Here is a 23,169-nt window from a genome sequence, read left to right on the forward strand (position 1 = left end):
AATTCGGTTTTGTTCAGCTCTTTGGAACTGTTGCTTTTATCTGTGCACGCGTCAGTTCACGTAAGCCACTCGGTGTACATGCATCGAAGGTTCCCAGCTGTGCTGGTGCCATCTCGTGCTATGTCCATGGCTGTATTTAATGTTACCTTAGTCCTGGCACTTAAAACTTTCTCTCGCAGTTTCGCTGAGTTTGTGTCAAACACCACCCTGACCATCTCATCTTCCTCTCCATAAGCACAGTCCTTCACCCGTGGCAGTTTGCTATTGGATTGCGCTGACGGACGGCCTTATATGGGCAGGCACTAAATTACAAACGCCAGCGGCAGCCTGTCTATGAACTTAATTTAAAGTGTAGGTTTACATCGTGCTTTGTTTCAGTAGCAGAACTCATGAATATGGTTGTATATGTCACTCGCTTCGCTTCTTATTGTTTAGCTGCCTTCTCAATTATATAATGCATGTTTTCTTCAGCGCTTTTTTGAGGTCTTCCTGGTTTTCTATGTACTGCGTGATTACGTGGGAGGCGTGATGATGTCACAAGAAACTCCGCCCCCACGGCGTTCAAGCTCATCTCCATTACAGTAAATGGAAAAACTGCTTCCAGTTATGACCATTACGTAGAATTTCGATATAAAACCTGCCCAACTTTTGTAAGGAAGCTGTAAGGAATGAACCTGCCAAATTTCAGCCATCCACCCACACGGGAAGTTGGAGAATTAGTGATGAGTGAGTGAGGGCTTTGCCTTTTATTAGTATAGATATTATATATATATATATATATATATATATATATATATATATATATATATATATATATATATATATATATATATATATATATATATATATACACTGTGTGCACAATTATTAGGCAAGTGAGTATTTTGACCATATCATCATTTTTAATGCGTATATTCCAACTCCAAGCTGTATTAACTTGAATGCTTATTGGATTTAAGCACGTCAGGTGATGTGTATTTGTGTAATGAGGGAGGGTGTGGCCTAAGGAGATCAACACCCTATATCAAGGTGTGCAGAATTATTAGGCAGCTAGTTTTCCTCAGGCAAAATGGGCCAAAAAGAGATTTAACTGACTCTGAAAAGTCAAAAATTGTAAAAGTCTTTCAGAGGGATGCAGCACTTTTGGAATTGCTAAGATATTGGTGTGTGATCACAGAACCATCAAACATTTTGTTGCAAATAGTCAACAGGGTCGCAAGAAAGCGTGTTGAGAACAAAAGACGCAAATTAGCTGCCAAAGATTTGAGAAGAATCAAGCGTGAAGCTACCAGGAACCCATTATCCTCCAGTACTTTCATATTCCAGAGCTGCAACCTACCTGGAGTGCCCAGAAGTACAAGGTGTTCAGTGCTCAAAGACATGGCCAAGGTAAGGAGGGCTGAAACCCAACCACCACTGAACAAGAAACATAAGTTGAAGCGTCAAAACTGGGCCAAGAAATATCTGAAGACAGATTTTTTCAAAGGTTTTATGGACCGATGAGATGAGAGTGACTCTTGATGGACCAGATGGATGGACCTGTGGATCAGTAATGGGCACAGAGCTCCACTCCAACGTGGAGGTGGGGTACTGGTATGAGCTGGTATTTTTAAAGATGAGCTAGTTGGACCTTTTGCATTGAAGATGAACTCAAAATCAACTCCCAAACCTACTGCCAGTTTTTGAAGACACTTTCTTCAAACAGTGATACAGGAAAAGACCATGATTTTTATGCAGGCCAATGCTCCATCACTTGCATCGAAGTTCTCCACTGCGTGGCCAGCCAGTAAAGGCCTTAAAGATGAAGGAATAATGACATGGCCCCCTTTCCTCATCTGACCTAAACCCTATCGAGAACTTGTGGGCACTTCTTAAGCGCTAGATTTACGGGGAGAAAAACAATACACCTCTCTGAAGAGTGTCTGGGAGGCTGTAGTCACTGCTCCACAAAAGCTGATCGTCAACAGATCAAGAAACTGACAGACTCCATGAATGGAAAGGCTTATGACTGTTATTGGAAAGAAGGGTGGCTATATTGGTCATTGATTGATTGATTTATTTTTTGAAATGTCAGAGATGTTTATTTGTAAATTTTGAGGTGTTTGTTTATTATTCTCACTATAACAGATGAAAATAAACAAGTGAGATGGGAAAATTTTCATTTTCCTTTAGTTGCATAATAAATCTGCACACTAATAGTTGCCTAATAATTGTGCACATATGTATTCCCCTGATGATGTTCACACTCACATTTCCGTTGTGAAACATTCAGGTTTCAGGTTTATTAACATTTTGGATTGACTGATAGCACTGTGTTTGTTCCATATTAAAATTAATCCTCAAAATACAACTTGCCTAATAATTGTGCACACAGTGTATATATATATATATATATATATATATATATATATATATATATATATATATACCAGCAGAATACCGAGCAGAGGAGAAGTAGTGTGTTAAAGAAGTTATGAAAAAGAAAAGGAAACATTTTAAAAATAATATAACATGATTGTCAAAGTAATTGTTTTGTGTATTTGGCGGCAGCGTCACAAAGTTTTTTTCGTCTAGCTGCATCAGAAAATATACCACGACGTCTGACACGCCTCCTTTTACTGTTTTCTCACAGCTTGGATTGCTGCTGTCATATACACACACACACACACACACACACACACACACACACATACATACATACACACACACATACATACATACATACATATATATACACATACATATCTTCATATCTACATATCTATATACATTTCTACATATACACACACAAATATATATATATATATACATACCTATCTACATCATATATACACACATACATACATACACACACACAAATTATATATATGTGTGTATGTATGTATGTATGTATGTATGTATGTATGTATGTATGTATGTATGTGTGTGTGTGTGTGTGTGTGTGTGTGTGTGTGTATATATATATAATCTATATATATCTATATATATATCTATATATATATATATATATATATATATATATATATATATATATATATATATATATATATATATATAATGTAGATAGGGGTGTGTGTGTATATATATATATACAAACATACATACATATATATACACATACATATACTTGTGTGTATAGCTTTTATATATGTGTGTGTATAGCTTTGGTCACTGAGTGCAAGGGAGAAATAATAAAATATAGTCTATAAGTTATTAAACAGTAAAACATTAACGCTTTTAAGAAGTACAGGTACATTGAGCACTACTGGAGTGGTTTGGTAAGCGACATTTTAAAGACTGTGTAACACAACAGGTAAGTAACTAACAGCAGCTAAAATATATATGGATCATCTCGGTAGTAGATCCCTTTTGAAAGGCGCTACACGGCTGTGGTATAGAAATGACATTTTCTATGTGAACGTTCAAATTTGTGCCTCTGGTAATGTGCCTTACCGGCATTTAAAGAAAATTAGTTTTGTGTCCTCTGCAGTGTTAAGCGAGAAAGGCTTTAGTTTGGGACAAAAGGAAAAAAGTTGTAAAGAAAGGAAAGTTGCCTTTTTCTTTTATATAGTATAGAGATGTGTTCGCTGGACGTTATGATCGCCTTTTGACGACAGTCGCGGTGGGTCTTGTGTAGACTGGTGAGGCGTCCTCGCCATTAATCGGCTGTGATGGCACTGTCAGTCCTCTACTCGTGTGCGTGTCTTCATAATCCGGGTGAGAACCTCATAATCCTATACGTGCAAAAGAAAGTGTGAATCGCCTTAATATTATTTTGCCGTGGTGTAGAAAAGGGGTCCCGTGTTTGCACTTGTCTGGGCTATAAGCGCAAGGGGAGGATGAAAAAAATTAAAAGTGCTCACTTTGACTTAAGGCAGAAGCGCAGTCAGCGTCTCAAAGGCCGGCACAGCTATGCACGCGCTGGCTGCTCGACTTTTGCTGGGCAGGAGACCCCTTTTGTACACACGTTCATGATATCAAAAGTCACAGCGCTCTTTGGAGGTAATTCATATATTATATATATAGCAAAATACCCGCGCCTCGCAGTGGAGAAGTAGTGTGTTAAAGAAGTAATGAAAAAGAAAAGGAAACATTTCAATAATAACATAAAATGATTGACATTGTCATGAGTGTTGTTGTCATATATATTCCTGCCTAAATAAGTCACCCTCGCTTCGCTCTTACTTTTTTACCGTTCATTTAATCATGGCTAGTGGCGGAAAAATAATAAAATGGAAGGAGCGAAATGAGGTAAATGGGAGGGGAGATGATGATGTGACTCCCCCACCCGCCTTAACCGTTAATTCCCCACAAACACAGTCTCTCGGAATTTGCATAAGCACACCCCTTCACCTACAATTTTAACTTAGTTACAAAGTAATCAAAACTCTCGTTTATATCCTGCGTCCTCTCATTAAACTTGTATCCCGCATTAACTGTGGGCATGTGAAACGCCAGCGGTAGGCTGTCTATGAACTTAATTTAAGTTTAGGTTTACACCTTGCTTTCTTTCGAGGTAGCAGCACTCATGAATATGGTAGTATATGTCACTTTCGCTTCGCTTCTTATTGTTTAGCTGCCTTATCAATTATATAATGCATGTTTTCTTAAGCGCTTTTTGGAGGTCTTCCTGGTTTTCTACGCACTGCGCTGACAGTCAGTTCACGTGATTACGTGGGAGACATGATGATGTCACACGAAACTCCGCCCCCCACGTCTTTCCAGCTCAACTCCATTACAGTTAATGGAGAAAAATACCTTCCAGTTATGACCATTAGGCATAGAATTTCGAAATGAAACCTGCCCAACTTTTGTAAGTAAGCTGTAAGGAATGAGCCTGCCAAATTTCAGCCTTCTACCTACACGGAAGTTGGAGAATTAGTGATGAGTCAGTGAGTGAGGGCTTTGCCTTTTATTAATATATATATATATATATATATATATATATATATATATATATACACACACACACATACACAGTGGAACCTTGGTTTACAAGTAACTTGGTTTATGAGTGTTTTGCAACACCAGCAAAAATTTTTAATAAATTTTGACCTTGATAAACGAGCGATGTTTTGCAATACGTGTAGTATGGATACACTTTGTCTGCTGAGCGTCATGTGATCACAACTGAGCTGATGGTTCTTCTCTCTCTCTCTCTCTCCTTATCTCGCTCGCTCGCCCAGCACGTCTCTCTCTCTCTCTCTCTCCTTATCTCGCTCGCTCGCCCAGCGTCTCTCTCTCTCTCCGGCAATCGTCTCCTATTCTCCGTCTGAGTCTGTGTGCCTCACTCATATAGTCAACATCCGTACGAGCGAATACTGTTTACTAGAGCATTGTGACTGTGTCTGTGTGTGCGCTGTGAAGTGCGAGTCCCCATCTTGCTCCCCAAAACACGAAGCTGAGTCTCAGTACTTTAACACCAGCTTTATTCAGCTTGAAACAGCAACAGCGCTGTTATTTATTGTAGCAGGATCTTTATAATGTTCCTTGAATGACGCATTGACGAGAGGCGCGTATAGCATGTCTGCGATCTTTTTGGATGCGCTTATAGGGTGAACTGCTGCAGCGCTGGGAGACTGCGATTGCTTTGGGACGCTCTTCCGCGTGTCGTCCCGTTGGGTGGAATCCCACATGTGTTTAGAAACTCACACCAGCCATGATTCTTTTTTAAGGTAAAGTGCAGGTTAATTTGTATTATGTATTTGACTTTATATTTTGTATTAATCATTTTTATATGAATAGTTTTGGGTTGTGGAACGAATCATCTGAGTTTCCATTATTTCTTATGGGGAAATTCGCTTTAATAAACGAGTGCTTTGGATTGCGAGCACGTTTCCGGAACGAATTATGCTCGCAAACCGAGGTTCCACTATATATATATATATATATACACACACATACATACATACTGCTCAAAAGAATTAAAGGAACACTTTTTAATCAGAGTATAGCATAAAGTCAATGAAACTTATGGGATATTAATCTGGTCAGTTAAGTAGCAGAGGGGGTTGTTAATCAGTTTCAGCTGCTGTGGTGTTAATGAAATTAACAACAGATGCAATAGAGGGGCAACAATGAGATGACCCCCAAAACAGGAATGATTTAACAGGTGGAGGCCACTGACATTTTTCCCTCCTCATCTTTTCTGACTGTTTCTTCACTAGTTTTGCATTTGGCTACAGTCAGTGTCACTACTGGTAGCATGAGGCGATACCTGGACCCTACAGAGGTTGCACAGGTAGTCCAACTTCTCCAGGATGGCACATCAATACGTGTCATTGCCAGAAGGTTTGCTGTGTCTCCCTGCACAGTCTCAAGGGCATGGAGGAGATTCTAGGAGTCAAGCAGTTACTCTAGGAGAGCTGGAGAGGGCCATAGAAGGTCCATAACCCATCAGCAGGACCAGTATCTGCTCCTTTGGGCAAGGAGGAACAGGATGAGCACTGCCAGAGCCCTACAAAATGACCTCCAGCAGGCCACTGGTGTGAATGTCTCTGACCAAACAACCAGAAAGACTTCATGAGGGTGACCCAAGGGCCCCATATCCTCTAATGGGCCCTGAGCTCACTGCCCAGCAGCATGCCGCTCGATTGGCATTCGCCATAGAATACCAGAATTGGCAGATGCACCACTGGTGCCCTGTGCTTTTTACAGATGAGAGCAGGTTCACTCTGAGCACGTGACAGAAGTGAAAGGGTCTGGAGAAGCCATGGAGAATATTATGCTGCCTGTAACATCATTCAGCATGAGCAGTGTGGTGGTGGGTTAATGATTGTCTGGGGAGGCATATCCATGGAGGGTCACACAGACCGCTACAGGCTTGACAAAGGCACCTTGGCTGCCATTAGGTATCAGGATGAAATCCTTGGACCCATTGTCAGACCCTATTCTGGTACAGTGGCTCCTGGTGCACGACAATTCCTGGCCTCATGTGGTGAGAGTATGCAGGCAGTTCCTGGAGGATGAAAGAATTGATACCATTGACCGGCCACCACACTTTCCTGACCTAAATCCAATAGAACACCTCTGGGACAGTATGTTTTGGTCCATCCAATGCCACCAGGTTGCACCTCAGACTGTCCAGGAGCTCAGTGATGCCCTGGTCCAGATCTGGGAGGAGATCCCCTACAACACCATCTGTCATCTCATTAGAAGCATGCACCGATGTTGTCAGGCATGTATACACGAACACAGGGGCCATACAAAGTGCTGCATACAATTTTGAGTTGTTGCAATTAAATTTTGGCAAAATGGACTAGCCTGCCACATAATTTTTTCACTCTGATTTTTGGGGCGTCTTTGAATTCAGGGCTCTGTAGGTTGATCATTTTCATTTCCATCAAACGATGTGGCATCCTTTCGTTCCTAACACATTACCCAGTCTATATCAGTATAGATATCCAGGAGGATTTCTTTTTCCCATTGAGATCTGATGTGTATTTAAAGTGTTACTTTAATTTTTTTGAACAGTTTAAAATTTATATATATATATATATATATATATATATATATATATATATATATATATATACATACATACACACACATACATATTTAGTCATCATTGCATAAATTTTTCTTCACCATAGAAATGTAAAGCCTAAATTCAACTTGCATTCCTACCAAAGATATTTCTGTCGACTAAATAGAACCTACTTATATCCAAATAGAACTTGAAAAGATATATTTTTTTCGAATCTGATCGCGCATTTTAGATCGACTTGACGCACATTACATTAAGCTCGTGTGCTATTGTGCTCTCGCCTGCCTGCCTCAATAAGTCACTGTCGCTTCGCTCTTACTTTTTTACCGTTCATTTAATCATGGCTAGTCGCGAAAAAATTAGAAAATGGAAGGAGGATTACACTGAGTATGGCTTTACCAAAACAATTATTGATGGCGAATAAAGTATCCATTATTCATAAAGCTTTAATTGGTGATCTGTTTTTCTGCGTTAACCTCATATCTTTTCATACTTCTTCTCAAACCAAGGGGGTGCAAAATCGGCATCGTCCGTCACAGGGGGTGTGAGGGTAAAATGAATCAGGAAGCGTTGATATATATGTATGTGTGTGTGTATATATATTTACAAGCAAAATACCCGCGCTTCGCAGCGGCAAAGTACTGACTTAAAATTTTTATTAAGAAGAAAATTAAACCTTTTTAAACTGAGGGAAAATATACCAATAATTATTTGTTAAGGATCTCTTTGTATACCACATTTTGAGTTCGGCCCTCCAGTTGTAATATGACCAAGCTGTGCGCTGAGCTTACTCTTGAGCATGCAACGTACAGTTGGCCATGTGAACAGTAATCTTGTTTCAAATCTCACAGGTTGGATTGCTGCTGACATAATCGGTTTGAGTTTCATGGTTTGTTTCAATGACGACAGTATTTGGAGGACTTGTGTTGAAGTGACATTCGGCATCTGTCAAGCGTTGTAAGTATACAACCGGTTTCATCGATAACTTCACATCCAGCTTTGGAGAGTTTAAACATTCATAAACATCAAAGTGTCCACTACTGAAATCGTCACCTGTGAGTCTAAGATGTTTAAGAGGCACTGGCAGTTGTCGAAAGGTGTAAAATATTTGGCCATTTCGGTACACTTGAAAGCGACAACAGAACAATTCAGCAGCAGGCATCAACTCACATGCAGAACCATAGGTGAAGGACTTAAGCATTTCACTCTTATAGTGCTCCTGTGTAGTATAATTATCTCCTGTACCATCATCAGTCCACACCTTGAACCTGTCCCATTCATTCAATACATAAGACACAATGTTACTCTGAAAATCAAGAGTGAGCCTGATATGGCCATGCAATATGTAACACAGAGAATGGAAAAGGTAGGTGCCATCTCCGGGCATGGAAACCACTCGGTAAGTGACAGTTCTTTGATCAATGGTGATCACCTCGATAGACATGTTAATGAGGGTATGGTTGGAATGATAAAGGAAATGGGTACCTGAACAATGTAAAGTAAGTCTGAAATACCTAAACAATAACTATAATCGCAATAAACGAACAATAAAACAGCGGAGAAGCCGTGGATTAAATTAAAAGGCTGTAGTTATCAGCAGGGAGACGTGAATCCCGTGGCGAAGCAATTAAGGGAATGTAGAGACCGGAGCGACGGATGGCCTTATATAGGCAGGCAGCCAACAACGTGGGAGGCGTTGGGATGGGGGACCCAACGGCGCCTCACACGGTGACCGAGCTGCAGGCTATGTACGTATATATGTATGTAACTAGGATTCAGTTAGCGTTGGGAACCCGCGTACCAAATTATTTGAAGATGGGCCCATAAGTAACAAAGACCGTTGAAAAGTTCAATATGGCGGCCGACAGTGGCATCATACCACCGAAATAAGTACGTACATTGGTTTCGGTTAGCGCAGGGAAGCCGCCTACCAAATTTCATTAAGATGGGGCCATAAATAAGAAAATTCAACATGGACGTTGTTGACCGTTATGCGTAGAATTTCGAAATGAATCCTGCTTAACTTTTGTAAGTAAGCTGTAAGGAATGAGCCTGCCAAATTTCAGCCTTCTACCTACACAGGAAGTTGGAGAATTAGTGACGTTGGAAAGTTCAATATGGCGGCTGAAAGTGGCGTCATACCACCGAAATAAGTACGTACATTGGTCTCGGTTAGCGCAGGGAAGCCGCCTACCAAATTTCGTGAAGATGGAGTCAGCCTTCTACCTACACGGGAAGTTGGAAAATTAGTGACGTTGGAAAGTTCAATATGGCGGCCGACAGTGGCGTCATACCATCGAAATAAGTACGTACATCGGTTTCGGTTAGCGCAGGGAAGCCGCCTACCAAATTTCGTGAAGATGGGGCCATAAATAAGAAAGTTCAACATGGCGGACGTTGTCGACCGTTATCGAACCGTTATGGCCGCTATGTGTAGAATTTCAAAATGAAACCTGCTTAACTTTTGTAAGGTAAGCTGTAAGGAATAAGCCTGCTAAATTTCAGCTTTCTACCTACACGGGAAGTTGGAGAATTAGTGATGAGTGAGTGAGTGAGGGCTTTGCCTTTTATTAGTATAGATAAACTTGATGCATTAGGATTAAAAGTCAAGACGGAGGTAAAGAACTTACAGGTAACTTTTGATCGGTCCCTCTGTCTAGCCAATCAGTACAGGTCCTTTCCTCCCTCCTTAGTGTCCAACCTCTCATACAACTCATCATATACCTTTTTTTTAGCCTTTGCCACCTCTCTCTTCACCTTGTGCCTTATCTCCTAGTACTCTTGTCTACTTTCTGCATCTCTCAGACTATCCCACTACTTCTTTGTCATCCTCTTCCTCTGTATACTCTCCTGTATTTCCTCATTCCATCACCAGGTTTCCTTTTCCTCCTTCCTGTATCCAGATGTAATGCCAAGCACCCTTCTTGCTGTTACCCTTACTACATCTGCTGTAGTTTCCCAGCTGTCTGGTAACTCTTCACTGCCACTCAGTGCCTGTCTTGCCTCCTCTCTAAACTCAACCTTGCAGTCTTCCTTTTTCAATTTCCACCATTTGATCCTTGGCTCTGCCTACACTCTCTTCCTCTTCTTGATCTCCAATGTCCTCCTACAGACCACCATCCCATGCTGCTTAACTACACTTTCCCCTGCCACCACTTTGCAGTCCTCAGTCTCCTTCAGATCACCTCTTCTGCATAGGATGTAACCTACCTGTGTGCATCTTCCTCCACTCTTCTAGGTAACCATATGTTCCTCCCTCTGCTTAAAATATGTATTCACCACAGCCATGTCCATCCTTTTGGCAAAATCCACTATCCTCTGACCTTCATTCTTCTCCTTGAGACCATACCTACCCATCACCTCCTCGTCTCCACTGTTCCCATGCCCACTGAAATCCACTTCAATCACCACTTTCTGTCCCTTGGGTACACTGTTCATCACTTCATCCAACTCACCCCAAAAATCTTCTTTCTCATCCATTGCACACCCAACTTGCGGTACATATGCACTAACAACATTCATCATCACACCTCCAATTCCCAGCTTCATAATTATTACTCTGCTTAACACTCTTTTCACCTTCAAAACACTCCTGACATACTGTTCCTTCAGAATAACTCATAACCCATTTCTCCTCCCATCCACACTATGATAGTACAATTTGAATCCACCTGGCTTTACTTCCCCTTCCATTTAGTCTCTTGCATGCACAATACATCAGCCTTCCTTCTCGCCATCACTTCCGCTAACTATATCCTCTTACTAGTCATACTGTCAACATTCAAAGTTCCTACCCTTAGTTCCACTCTCTTTACTTTCCTCCTGTTCTCCTGCCTCCGAATATGTCTCCCGCCTCTTCTTCTCCGGCCAACAGTAGCCCAATTTCCGCCAGCACCCTGTTGGCCAACAGTACTGATGGCAGTCGTTGTTAACCCGGGGCTCGACCATTCCGATATGGAAATTTGTATTGTTGTCCGCATATTGATTTGGCAAAATTTTACACCAGATGCCCTTCCTGACATAATCTCCATTTATCCGGGCTTGGGACCGGCACAAAAAAAACATACTGGTTTGTGCATCCCTTGTGGCTGGGTTGGGGAAAAAATATATGCAATTATTATTTAAAAAGTTGTAAATAATAAAGCACTTTTCTAGTTCACCTTGTATTTTAATAATACTGTCACTTTGTTAGTGCCTTTTCCAATTATTCCTATTAATAGACATGTTTTTCAAATGTATCTCGAAGGCTACCATAGATGTACACACATTGCATTGTGCCGTTAAATAAGTTCACAGCAAGCTAGACATAGTGTGTCGAATGCTAAAACATACATAATGGAGAGTTTTCTAAAAAGGAAACATTCAGAAGAAAACCTATCTTGTAGTTCAGCATTCAATTCATCAAATGCATCATATTCTAAAACAAAATCTAAATCTAGAAAGTATGAAGCGTCATACACAGAATTTGGATTTCTGCTGGCTAAGAAGAAAAGACTGACTTGATTATCTCAAATGTTTTTTTTTGTCAGGAAATTCTGTCAAACAAATATCTAAATCCATCTAAACCAAAACCATCCAGCTAAAGTTGTGAAACAGGTCAACTTTTTCCAAAGGAAAGCAGCACTGCTTGTGAAACAAGCACGCACTTTCAAACAGCAAGCAGTGGTCTCAGAGAGGGCACTGAATGCGTCTATTTCTTCATGTCGTATTGCATTGCCCTTGCAAAGAAAGCCAACACACTTGGAGAAGATCTGATATTATCGGTGACCAAAGACACAGTTCGGGAATTGCTTGGTGAGGAAACTGCCTGTAAAATGGACACTGTCACTTTGTCAGACACCACTTTGCGTAGATGGATGTCTGACATGGTTGATGATGTAACAGACCAATTACTGGAACAGGTATTTAAAAAAAAAAAAAACCCACAGCCCTTGGTTTGTGTTGCAGTTGGATGAAAGCAGAGACATAGCTAACACAGCACAGCTTATGGTCTGTGTCAGATTTATTGGAGATGGAAAGTTTGCCAAGGAGCTTTTACTCTGCAAAGAAAGTCAGGTGAAGAAAACAGGTCAGGACATTTTTTTAAATTTTGTACGCATCCATGCAAGCAAATTTAATTAACTGGTCTTGTTGAGTGGGAGTCCATACGGATGGCGTCACTACCATTACAGGCAAGCATTGTGGAACTGATCTGTTCATAAAAGAACAGAATTCCAAATACCACGGATACACACTGAATGCTTCACAGAGAAGCACTTCTAGCTAAAAACATGAGAAGATGGATTGCAAAAAGTGCTTGAAGACATTGTTAAAAGTTCTAAATAGTATCAAAGCACATCCTCTTAAACACAGGCTATTTGCCAAACTGTGCAGTGACATGGGTGCCAATTTTGAAAGCCTTCTGCTGTATTCTGAGGTCTGGTGGCTGTCTCTTGGGGCAGTTTTACAACAAGAGTTTGATCTCCGTGAAGGGCTACATGAATTTATCTCGTCTGGGAACTCCCAGTTTGCTAGCTGCTTTGACAAGTAATCATGAGTTCTGAAGCTTGTGTATTGGGCCGACATATTTTAACTTTTAAATAACTTGAATCAGAGCATGCAGGTGTGCAATCATAGCATACCTTAATTAGCAAGATCAAGGTTGTGCATACACCCATACATACATACATACATACATACTAAAAGATAAAAAGTAAATACTGTAATGTTCTCACTCCTTCACCAGAAATAATCCTGCCTATAATATTATCACATCTGACCGACCTGAAAAAATACTTCGCAACTGTTTCTCAGACCTGGACAATCGTCATTTAAACAGGATCAGAAATACATTTAAGTCCAAAACTGAAGAGGATTGTCTTGATTTGAGGTCACAAGAGGAATTAATTGAAATAGCCAATGATGGAAGTTTGAAAATGCAATTCACTGCCATCCCCTGTAAGAATTTTGGAGAAATCTCAGAAATTAATACACAGTGTTGAGTGAAAAAGCTATCTGATGCCTCTTACCATTTGCATTAACATACAGTACCTGTGTGAGGCAGGTTTTTCTGCATTTAAAGTACTGAAAACCAAAAAAAAGAGAATGTCTCAATGTAGAAAATGATTTAAGATTTCCCCTAAGCCAGCTGCAACCCAGAGTGGGCAAACTGTGCAAGAACACCCAAGCACAAGTGTCTCACTAGGCCTAAGGGGAGTTTATTTATTATAAGCAGTCTATTTTTTCCATAGTGAAAGTGTCTTGTTTAGTTACATGCACTTAACAGGCAGCAGGTCTGTATAGCAGTTTATTATGTACATGTGGGATATGTCATTTTTTGCATGGCGATAGGTAGGGGGCCCCCAGCCTAAGGTATGTCTTTTAGGGGGGCCTTGAAATGAAAAAGGTTGGAAACTCCTGTTGTAGTAGACTGTACACACTCCTTTTGGAGAGGTTTTAGTAGAATAATGCTAAATGCTAGATATTTATTTCTTAAGTATTTTTTATCAGTGACAAAAGTGGGACTGGGAAATGGGAGTATGCTGCTTGAAGAAATAAGATACATTACAATCACTCAAGCACACACAGGTTGCTATATACACTGTATTACATACATCCATATACTGTACTGTATAAACACAGATACTATTTTAAAGTGTTTTAATATTTAACTAGCTGCACTACCCATCTGAGGCGGGCTAAAATCCAAATCAACTCGGATCTCAGCTTTAACATTTGAAGTTCAACACACAATGCATTTGTTTCCACAAAATGCCATTTGGAACGGAAATTGCAAAAGCAATGTTAAGGTTCATGATGCGCCATCTATTGGAATGACAGAGAAATAGCAACCAGATGGACACACAGTCACTTATCCTTTTAAGGTGGATATTCTGATGTAGCATGATTTACTATGCTCAATAATCTAGTCACAAACACACAATTACCATTAACTCCAAAGATTCCTCTTGGTTAAATATAACTTCTGGTGGTGTAACTCCATTTTTTATGGCAGCTGCACGGAGAATTGCCTCTGCTTCATGCATTCTTCCTTGGGATAAAAGCCACCTTGGAGATTCAGGTATAAACCTGCATTTTTACAAATACAATGGATTTTTTTTTAAATTATAAAAATGCAATACTGTGTGATTAAAATACAATTGTTTAATTTATATTATATAAAAGCTTTAAAAAAAAAAAAAAGACCGGTTACATTTGTCAGCTAAGAAAAACTTTTACAGGGTATTTTATAATTTTAATATTCCAATTTAGAAGGTTCAACAAAACTGAAGAACTGGTTAATTAACAACCCAGATACAAATCATTCTTACACATAAAGATAGGATGGGCTGTAACCTAAATTACTTATTTTTAGTTCACTAGCTGACCTCTTTAGGAGAAACCTGTAATTATGTAAGCAATTTTACATTTTTGTAATGACTTGGAAACACAGTACCAAGCAAAAAAATAAAAATAAAAAAAAACAAACATACTGTATTTACCAGAAACTTTGTTTACTTACCACCAGAGAGGTATATAAAGTATTCCTGGTAAGGATATGGCTAAAAGCAGCATCCTCCAGTCACGGATGAAATATGCAAACAGTGGAAGAACAACATAACCCAAAGAATAAAACACACAAACTCCTAAAGTCGAATATGCAATTCGTGTGGATTTGGAAAATATTTCGTTACCTAGGAAGAAAAAAAAAAAAAAGACTGATCTTTTTAAAGTCTCCCAAAAAAGTTCTCCAAAAACATTTCAGTGAACTATAAAGTTGTATTCAAATAAACCAAACAGCTTAAAGATTTAATAGGAGTGTTCGTAAAATAAGAAAATTACACAGCTTGTAGACCTTACAAATGTTAAAAATTTGAGTTGACATAAGGTAGGATTTTTATCTTCTTTATTATTTATAAATTTATTTTTAAGTCACAGCATTTTTAAAAAAGTTATAAAAGATGCTTTCCAATTGCAAAATGTATACCATGATTGTAAACAACTTTAATTTGAAAAATACCAAACTTTAAAGAATGTCTTTAATAGGATACTTGTAATAGTATAGTAATAATACAATTGATTACAGATGTTAAATTTACCAATGGAGACACTTTCTGCTTTGGACAAATTCACTATTACTTTGATTGAAAAATAATGTTAAAATGATTACTAAAATGTTAATAATTCAATAAATCACAAACATCCATAAGTCAACTGAATCTGCTTAATCCAGCCACAGGTTTGAAGAGAGCTAAAATCTATCCCCATAGCACTGGCTGCCAATCAGGAACCAAGTGGATGAGGTAATTTATTTAACTGTAAAGTAATTTTGATAAATATCTATGCACCAAATATAGATAAGGACTTTATCCAAAACATATTTGCATCCATTCCCAATGTGAACACTCATAAAATTATAATGGCTGATGACTTTGTGTTTTAAATCCAGACCTAGATAGGTCGCCTGCCACAGGGGCGATGACATCTAACACTGCAAAGACAATTACACAGTTTGTAACTGATCACAACTTATCAAACCCCTGGACAGCATATTCATTCTTCTCATGTGTGCATCACTGCTACTCAAGAATCAATTATTTCTTTATAGATATCCATTTCTTGTCCACAATTAAATCTTTTAAGTACAGCGCTATTGTTATCTCCGACCACGCCTCCTTGATCATTGAGTTTAAATCACTATGCCCCACATACTCATCTCGCAGATGGCGTCTTAACCCACTTTTATTAGCAGACGAGTACTGTACAGAATTTAAATCCAAGCAAATCGATTTTTTTTAAGAGACAAATACATCCTTTAAAGTTTTCTGCAGGAATACTCTGGGAAACCCTGAAGGATTTCTTAAAAGGTCAGATTAGCTCATATCTGTCCCACAAAAATAAATCGGAAAACAAGAAGGTATCAGAGCTAATCAATGAAATTACTAGAATAGATCAAGAACATGCCAGCTGTCTGTTTAAGCCACTTCATAGGAAAAGATAGGCTCTGCATTCAGAACTCAGTCTCTTGACAACAAAAGAAACAGAGTAACTAATTTTTAAATCACAACAGCATTACTATAAACACTGGGAGAAAGCTAACAAGATGTTAGCACAACAAATCCACAAGCAGGAAGTTCGCAATGCAATCGGAGCAATTACCAACACAGATGGAGACAAAATCATTGACCATAATAATATAATGCACACATTTAGAGACTACTATAAGGCCTTATATTCTACTCAGATTAAAGAAGAAAAGACACAACCTAAGACGTGTTTGGATGCATTACAGATACCACAACTAAATACTCTCAGTACAGAAGAACTGGGCACTATCAGAATTAACAGATGCTATGAACTCACTTTAGAGCGGGAAAGCAGCAGGCTCTGATGGTTACCCTGCCAAATTTTATACACAATTTTCAATTAAGTTAGCTCCCCTTTTATTAGCAACATTTACAGAAGCTACAGACAAAATTCTACCTAAAACTTTTTGCCAAGTATTAATCACTGCGTTTCCTAAGCAAAATAAGGACTTATCACAATGTGCACTATACAGACCAATCTCACTTCTGAATAACAAAGATACTGTCCAAAGTCCTTGCCAGTAGGATTGAGAAAGTTCTTCCTTTGATAATATCAGAAGACTAAACTGGATTTATTAAAGGTAGACACAGCTTCCAATCTTCGTCACCTATTTAATGTAATATTTTACTGTATATTCACCCACAAAGTCTAACACCCTGGAGATTTTACTATCACTGGATGCAAAAAAAGAATTTGATATGGTTGAATGGAACAACCTTTTCACCACATTGGAAAAATCTGGCTTTGGCCCAAACATGTGCATGGATTAAGCTGCTGTATACCAGACCAGAAGCTTCAGTTTGTATTAACAATATTATGTCAGACTACTTCAAACTAGAACATGGTACTAGACAAGGATCCCTCTTGTCACCACTGCTTTTTGCAATCCTCATACAGCCACTGGCAGTTTACTGTCAAAATGCTTATGAGATAAAGGGGATTATCAAAAAAGGCCTTGAACAGAAAATTTCTCTATATGCAGATGATATGGTATTGTATACTGTATATCAGATCCACAAAATACTGTGCCTGTAGTTCTAACAGCACTAACAGAATTACAAAAGATTTCCAGTCTCAGAATTAATTTGAATAAAAGTGTGCTCTTTCCAATGCTTTCCAATGAACTCTCCAGCACACAATTAGGATTAGAATTAGATTGGACACCTTCCCATTTATGATCGCAGATCAGTTTAAATACCCAGGGGTAAACATCATAAGTAAACAAAGCTTTCATCAACAAAATGTTGCCATCTGCATAGAAAAAATTAAGCAAGACTTGTATAGATGGTCGAACCTTCATCTCACTTCAGCTGAAAGAATTAATATTGTCAAGATGAATATCCTTCCTAAGATTGTAATTATATTTCAAAGTATTCCAATATACATCAACAATTTCTTTAAGAAGTTAGATTCAATCAGAACTTCATTTACTTGGAATTCAAAACATTCACGCATCCAAAGGGCGACCCTACAAAGACTTAAGGCAGAAGGTGGCATGGCTCTACCAAACATTCAGTGTTATAAATGGGTGGCAAATATACAAGCTATAAAAACCTCGACATTGACACAAATGGCTTGGTCCGCAACATAAATAAAATCCTGTAGCACTACATTTCCCTTGCTTTGTACCCCAGTAAATACAAGATATTGCCAATATACTAATAACCCAATTTTGCTTCATTCACTCAGAATATAGAACCAATGCAGGAAGTATTTTAAGATAGAGAAGCTTTTATCTGTGGCACCTCTCCACAATAACAACCTTTTTCCTCCCTCCCAAACATAATCAGCTTTCAGTGTCTGGAAAACATTGGGATTAAATCACTTAGAGATCTGTACATTGACAGCGTCTTTGCATCCTATGAACAATAACATTTCAAATTTAACCTTCCAGTAACACATTTCTTTCACTACCTCCAAATGAGAAACTTTGTTAAACAAAACCTGTCCAACTTTCCTCACCTCCCACCTATTTCTACTGCAAAAAATATTGATCAGTCTTGAGGACTTGGACAGCACCTCCATAATATATAAAAACATCTTAAAAGTCCCACCCTTTGAAAGATCCCAGAGGAGAGTGGGAAAAGGATCTCTCACTCAACATTTTGGAAAAGGACTGGAAGGCAGCAATGAACAGAATTCACTCAAGCTCCACATGTGCAAAATATACAATAATTCAACTTAAAACCATCTATCGAGCACATCTGTCTCATTTAAAATTGTCCAAAATGTTTCCAGGGCAAGATCCAACCTGTAAACGTTGCAATCAAGCTCCAGCCTCATTGGATCATATGTTTGGGCGTGCACCAAATTAACATCGTTTTGGGCAAAATTTTTTAAATGTCTTTCAGACAGCCTTGGTGTCACAATCTCTCCTAATCCATTAACAGCTGTGTTTGGTGTACTTCCAGGCGGGCTTCCAGACACACACACACAGGCGCGCACGAGACAGGCACACACACACACACACACAGAGGCGCACGCGAGACAGATACACACAAAGACGCGTGCGAGACAGACAGACACACACAGGCGCGAGAGAGAGAGAGACACACAGACAGACAGACACACACACACGCGAGAGACAGACACACACGCAGGCCTGTGAGAGAGAGAGACACACACACACAGGCGTGCGCGTGATTGTTGCAATGTTACTTTTCTTGGTTGTTTATTAAATTACGGATTTTTCAAATGTTCATTTTTTTCCCTGTGCTTAAAACTCATTTAAAAAAAAAAAGTGTTTTTAGCAAGCAGGTCGTAAGGCTATAGCGCGAACTCTTGCAGTGCTAGTTTTCTCTGTTGTAGTTTTCTTAGTGTTAGTCAATGTTTTTACATTTAGTTTACTATTACACTGTGCATTCAATGGTGTAATTAACTATATTTGTGCTTAAAAACTTAAAAAATATATATATTTACATACAGTTCATACAGTCTGGAATGGATTAATTGTATTTACATACAATCCTATGGGGGAAATTACTTCGGTTCACGACCAAATCGGGTTACAACCAGATTTTTGGAAAGAATTATGGTCGTGAACCGAGGTTCCACTGTATTACTGTCAGACAAAATTACAGGCATTTTACGGAAATACAAACCAGTATTACCGAGAGAGAAAATTAAAGGCACACAATACAGAGACGCATATTACAGCCACATACAAGGTCCCTTGCCATTTAAGGGACTGTTCCTACTAATGTTTATGCACTACTGTTCTAGCGCCCGTTATTGTAACGGGCTTAATGTCTAGTTTTTAATAAAAGCCTTAGATTTTTGAAAGAGCCACACCTCCTATACTGTATGTTTCATGTTCTAACAAAAAACAAAATCATAATACTGATGTGCCACAAACCAATTAATATATTTTTTAATACATGACGAATCACTCTTGCTGAGGTTTTTAGAATAACAGAACCAAGGACAAAGTTTTTGAGTGAAAACTCAGATACTCTACGATACCAATCTATACTAATAAAAGGCAAAGCCCTCACTCACTCACTCACTGACTCATCACTAATTCTCCAACTTCCCGTGTAGGTAGAAGGCTGAAATTTGGCAGGCTTATTCCTTACAGCTTACTTACAAAAGTTAAGCAGGTTTCATTTCGAAATTCTACGCATAAGGGTCATAACTGGAAGCTATTTTTCCCCATATAATGTAATGGAGTCTTGAGTTGGAGATGGCCGTGGGGGGCGGAGTTTCGTGTGACATCATCACGCCTCCTACGTAAGTACGTAGAGAACAAGGAAGAACTCCAAACAGCGATGAGCACAAAACGCCATTTCACAATTGAGAAGGCAGAAAAACATTATGAAGCAAATGATGCATACAAGCATATTCATAAGTACAGCTACTGCGGAAACAAAGCACGGCGTGAACCGTAAGTTTATATTAAATTAAGTTCATAGACAGGCTGCCACTAGCGTTTGTAATTTAGTGCCTGCCCATATAAGGCCGTCCATCAGCGCAATCCAATACAAACACTGCCGGTAAATGTTCACGGGTGAAGGACTGCGCTTATGCAGAGGAAGATGAGATGGTCAGGGTGGTGTTTGGCACAAACTCATTGAAACTGCGAGAGAAACTTTTAAGTGCCGGGTCTTAGCTGACATTACACGAGATGGCACCAGTACAGCTGGGAACCTTCGATGCAAGAACACCAAGCTGCTCACGGAACTGACGCAATGCGCAGACAAGAAGCAAAAGTTCCAAAGAGTGCTGAACAAAAACCGAATTACACAATTGAGAAGGCAGCAAAAAAATATGAAGCGCCTTATACATACAATCATATTCATAAGTGCAGCTACTGCGAAACAAAGCACACGGTGGAAAAAGTGAATGTCCTGCTAAAGGAAGACAGTGTAAAAAAAACCCGTGCATGCAGTTTGTCACATCACAGATAAAAAGGAAGACGAGCTGTTTATTGATGCAGTAAGGAACTAATCGATGAATGAAACCTCTTATCTTTACAACGATTGACAAACACGGAATGTAACTTGAACACATCCTACAAATACGAGCCTGATTGAAAGAAATAATGATAATCAAATCCTTGATGACAGCAACATTCAATAACACTCACAAAACAATTACTGTATATTGACAATCATGTTACGCTATTTTTAAAATGTTCCCTTTTCTTTTCATAACTTCTACTTCTCCACTGCGTACACGTATATATATATATATATATATATATATATATATATATATATATATATATATATATATAAATGTATATATATACCCGATCTACAATACATACTTTAGCATAGACAAGCCACACGCTGTGGCTAATTGTAGAGTCTTCCTCTAACGCCGACATTCGAGGTTCGATTCCCGAGAGGGGGTGTACTGACTATGTACGCACGCTACCTGATTCATTTTACCTTCGCATCTCCTTGGTTTGGGACGTATGAAAAATATTAGGTTAACGAGAATCATGTTACGCTATTTTTAAAATTTTCCCTTTCTTAGCACAAGCACAGCTGAGAAGCTTCGATGCATGTACTCCATAACGCGCTAAAAATAACGCATTTAATCACACTTTCAATTCCAAGCAAACGGAACTTTTGTCAATGCATGATTTCCTGGTACATCCATTACACTGATGCACACATCACAGCTACAAAAATGTTAGAGTCGGAATAAAGCGCTCTCTACGACTGATCATTTCGACTACCCGAAATAAGCCTTGATAAAAGCATGGTTTTGTGCACACTGAAAAGCAAGCAAAATTAGATGCATTACAGAAAGCGGACTTTGTGGCTCTTACTGGGGATCATTGGACTTCCGTGACCGTTAGTAATTCTAAATACATCTAATTACAAAATGTTCAATGATCACACTGTTTTAGAATAATGTACAAAATAATTTTGGCTAATGTTACTCAGAGTTTAAAGAGTAAGCTGGTCAAATTACCTTTTATGTTTCTGACTTATTTTTTTAAGAAGAAAAACTGCACTTTATGTTGAAATTTTGGTTATTATTATTTAAAGACAATACTATTCTGAAAATGTACTTAAAGTACTTAAACTACCACTTTATTTTTAAGTCTGCCCAATTTTAACCAGGGATGATATTTTTGTTTCTGTTTTGAATTCAAATGCAGTTTAAAAGCTTTTTTTTTCAGAAATTAAAACAGCTTCAGTTTACAATATTCATGTCCATGTCTATTATTTGATTCTGTCGCCCACTAAAACCGTTTTAAATTAAAAAAAAACATTTGCGATTTGGGGCAAATTTACGTGCGATTACATACGATTAATCAAGATTAATTCTTACACAGCCTCTAATTAATTGGATTAATTTTTTTAATCGAGTCCCACCCCTAATATATATATTTAGATATATATATGTAGATTTGTATATATATGTGTATATACAGTATGTATATATGTGTGTGTGTATATATACAGTATGTGTATATATGTATATGTATATATTTGTATGTGTGTATATGTATATATATATAACTGTATATATGTATGTGTATAGATGTGTGTATATATATATATATATATGCCAGCAACACTCATGACAATGACAAAACAATTACATTGTCAATCATGTTACGTTATTATTAAAATGTTTCCTTTTCTTTTACTTCTCGCTGCCAATCAGGTATTTTGCTATATATATATATATATATATATATATATATATATATATATATATATATATATATATATATATATATATATATAATATAAATAGATAGATATGACAACAACACTCATATCAATGACAAAACAATTACATTAACAATCATCTTACGTTATTTTTAAAATGTTTGCTTTTCTTTTCATAACTTCTTTAACACACTACTTCTCCGCTGCGAAGCGCGGGTATTCTGCTATCATTCCATAAACACATGGAGAGAACATGCAGACACCATGCAGATTATGGTGCTGTGAGGCAAAAATATGAACTTTGTGCTAACTCCCTGCCTATATTAAACTTATTAATATTTAACCTAATTAAACTTGGGTTGATTGGCTTGCTGAAGTGGCCCCTAATATGTGTGTATGTGTTTGCTGTGTAATGGACAGGGACCCTGTCCAGGGATTGTTCCTGCTTTGTATCGATGCTTGCTCAGATAAGCTCTAACTGCC

At 38.4% G+C, this 23,169-nt stretch overlaps 1 protein-coding gene across 4 annotated transcripts in view; it reads right to left on the bottom strand.

The window, feature by feature from the left end:
• The window catches only part of LOC120527529 (solute carrier family 22 member 5-like), a 163,979-nt gene that overhangs the window by 72,984 nt on the left and 67,826 nt on the right, over positions 1 to 23,169 (bottom strand). For all 4 annotated transcript variants that reach the window (XM_039751035.1, XM_039751034.1, XM_039751033.1 and 1 more), the window contains exons 4-5: positions 14,988 to 15,159; positions 14,413 to 14,554 (exon numbers count right to left, since the gene is read on the bottom strand). In XM_039751035.1, the coding sequence (XP_039606969.1) occupies positions 14,413 to 14,554; positions 14,988 to 15,159 (314 nt within the window). The remainder of the gene's footprint in view (positions 1 to 14,412; positions 14,555 to 14,987; positions 15,160 to 23,169) is intronic.

The sequence above is a fragment of the Polypterus senegalus genome, chromosome 4 (genome assembly GCF_016835505.1).
Source record: "Polypterus senegalus isolate Bchr_013 chromosome 4, ASM1683550v1, whole genome shotgun sequence".
Classification (NCBI taxonomy): Eukaryota; Metazoa; Chordata; class Cladistia; order Polypteriformes; family Polypteridae; genus Polypterus; species Polypterus senegalus.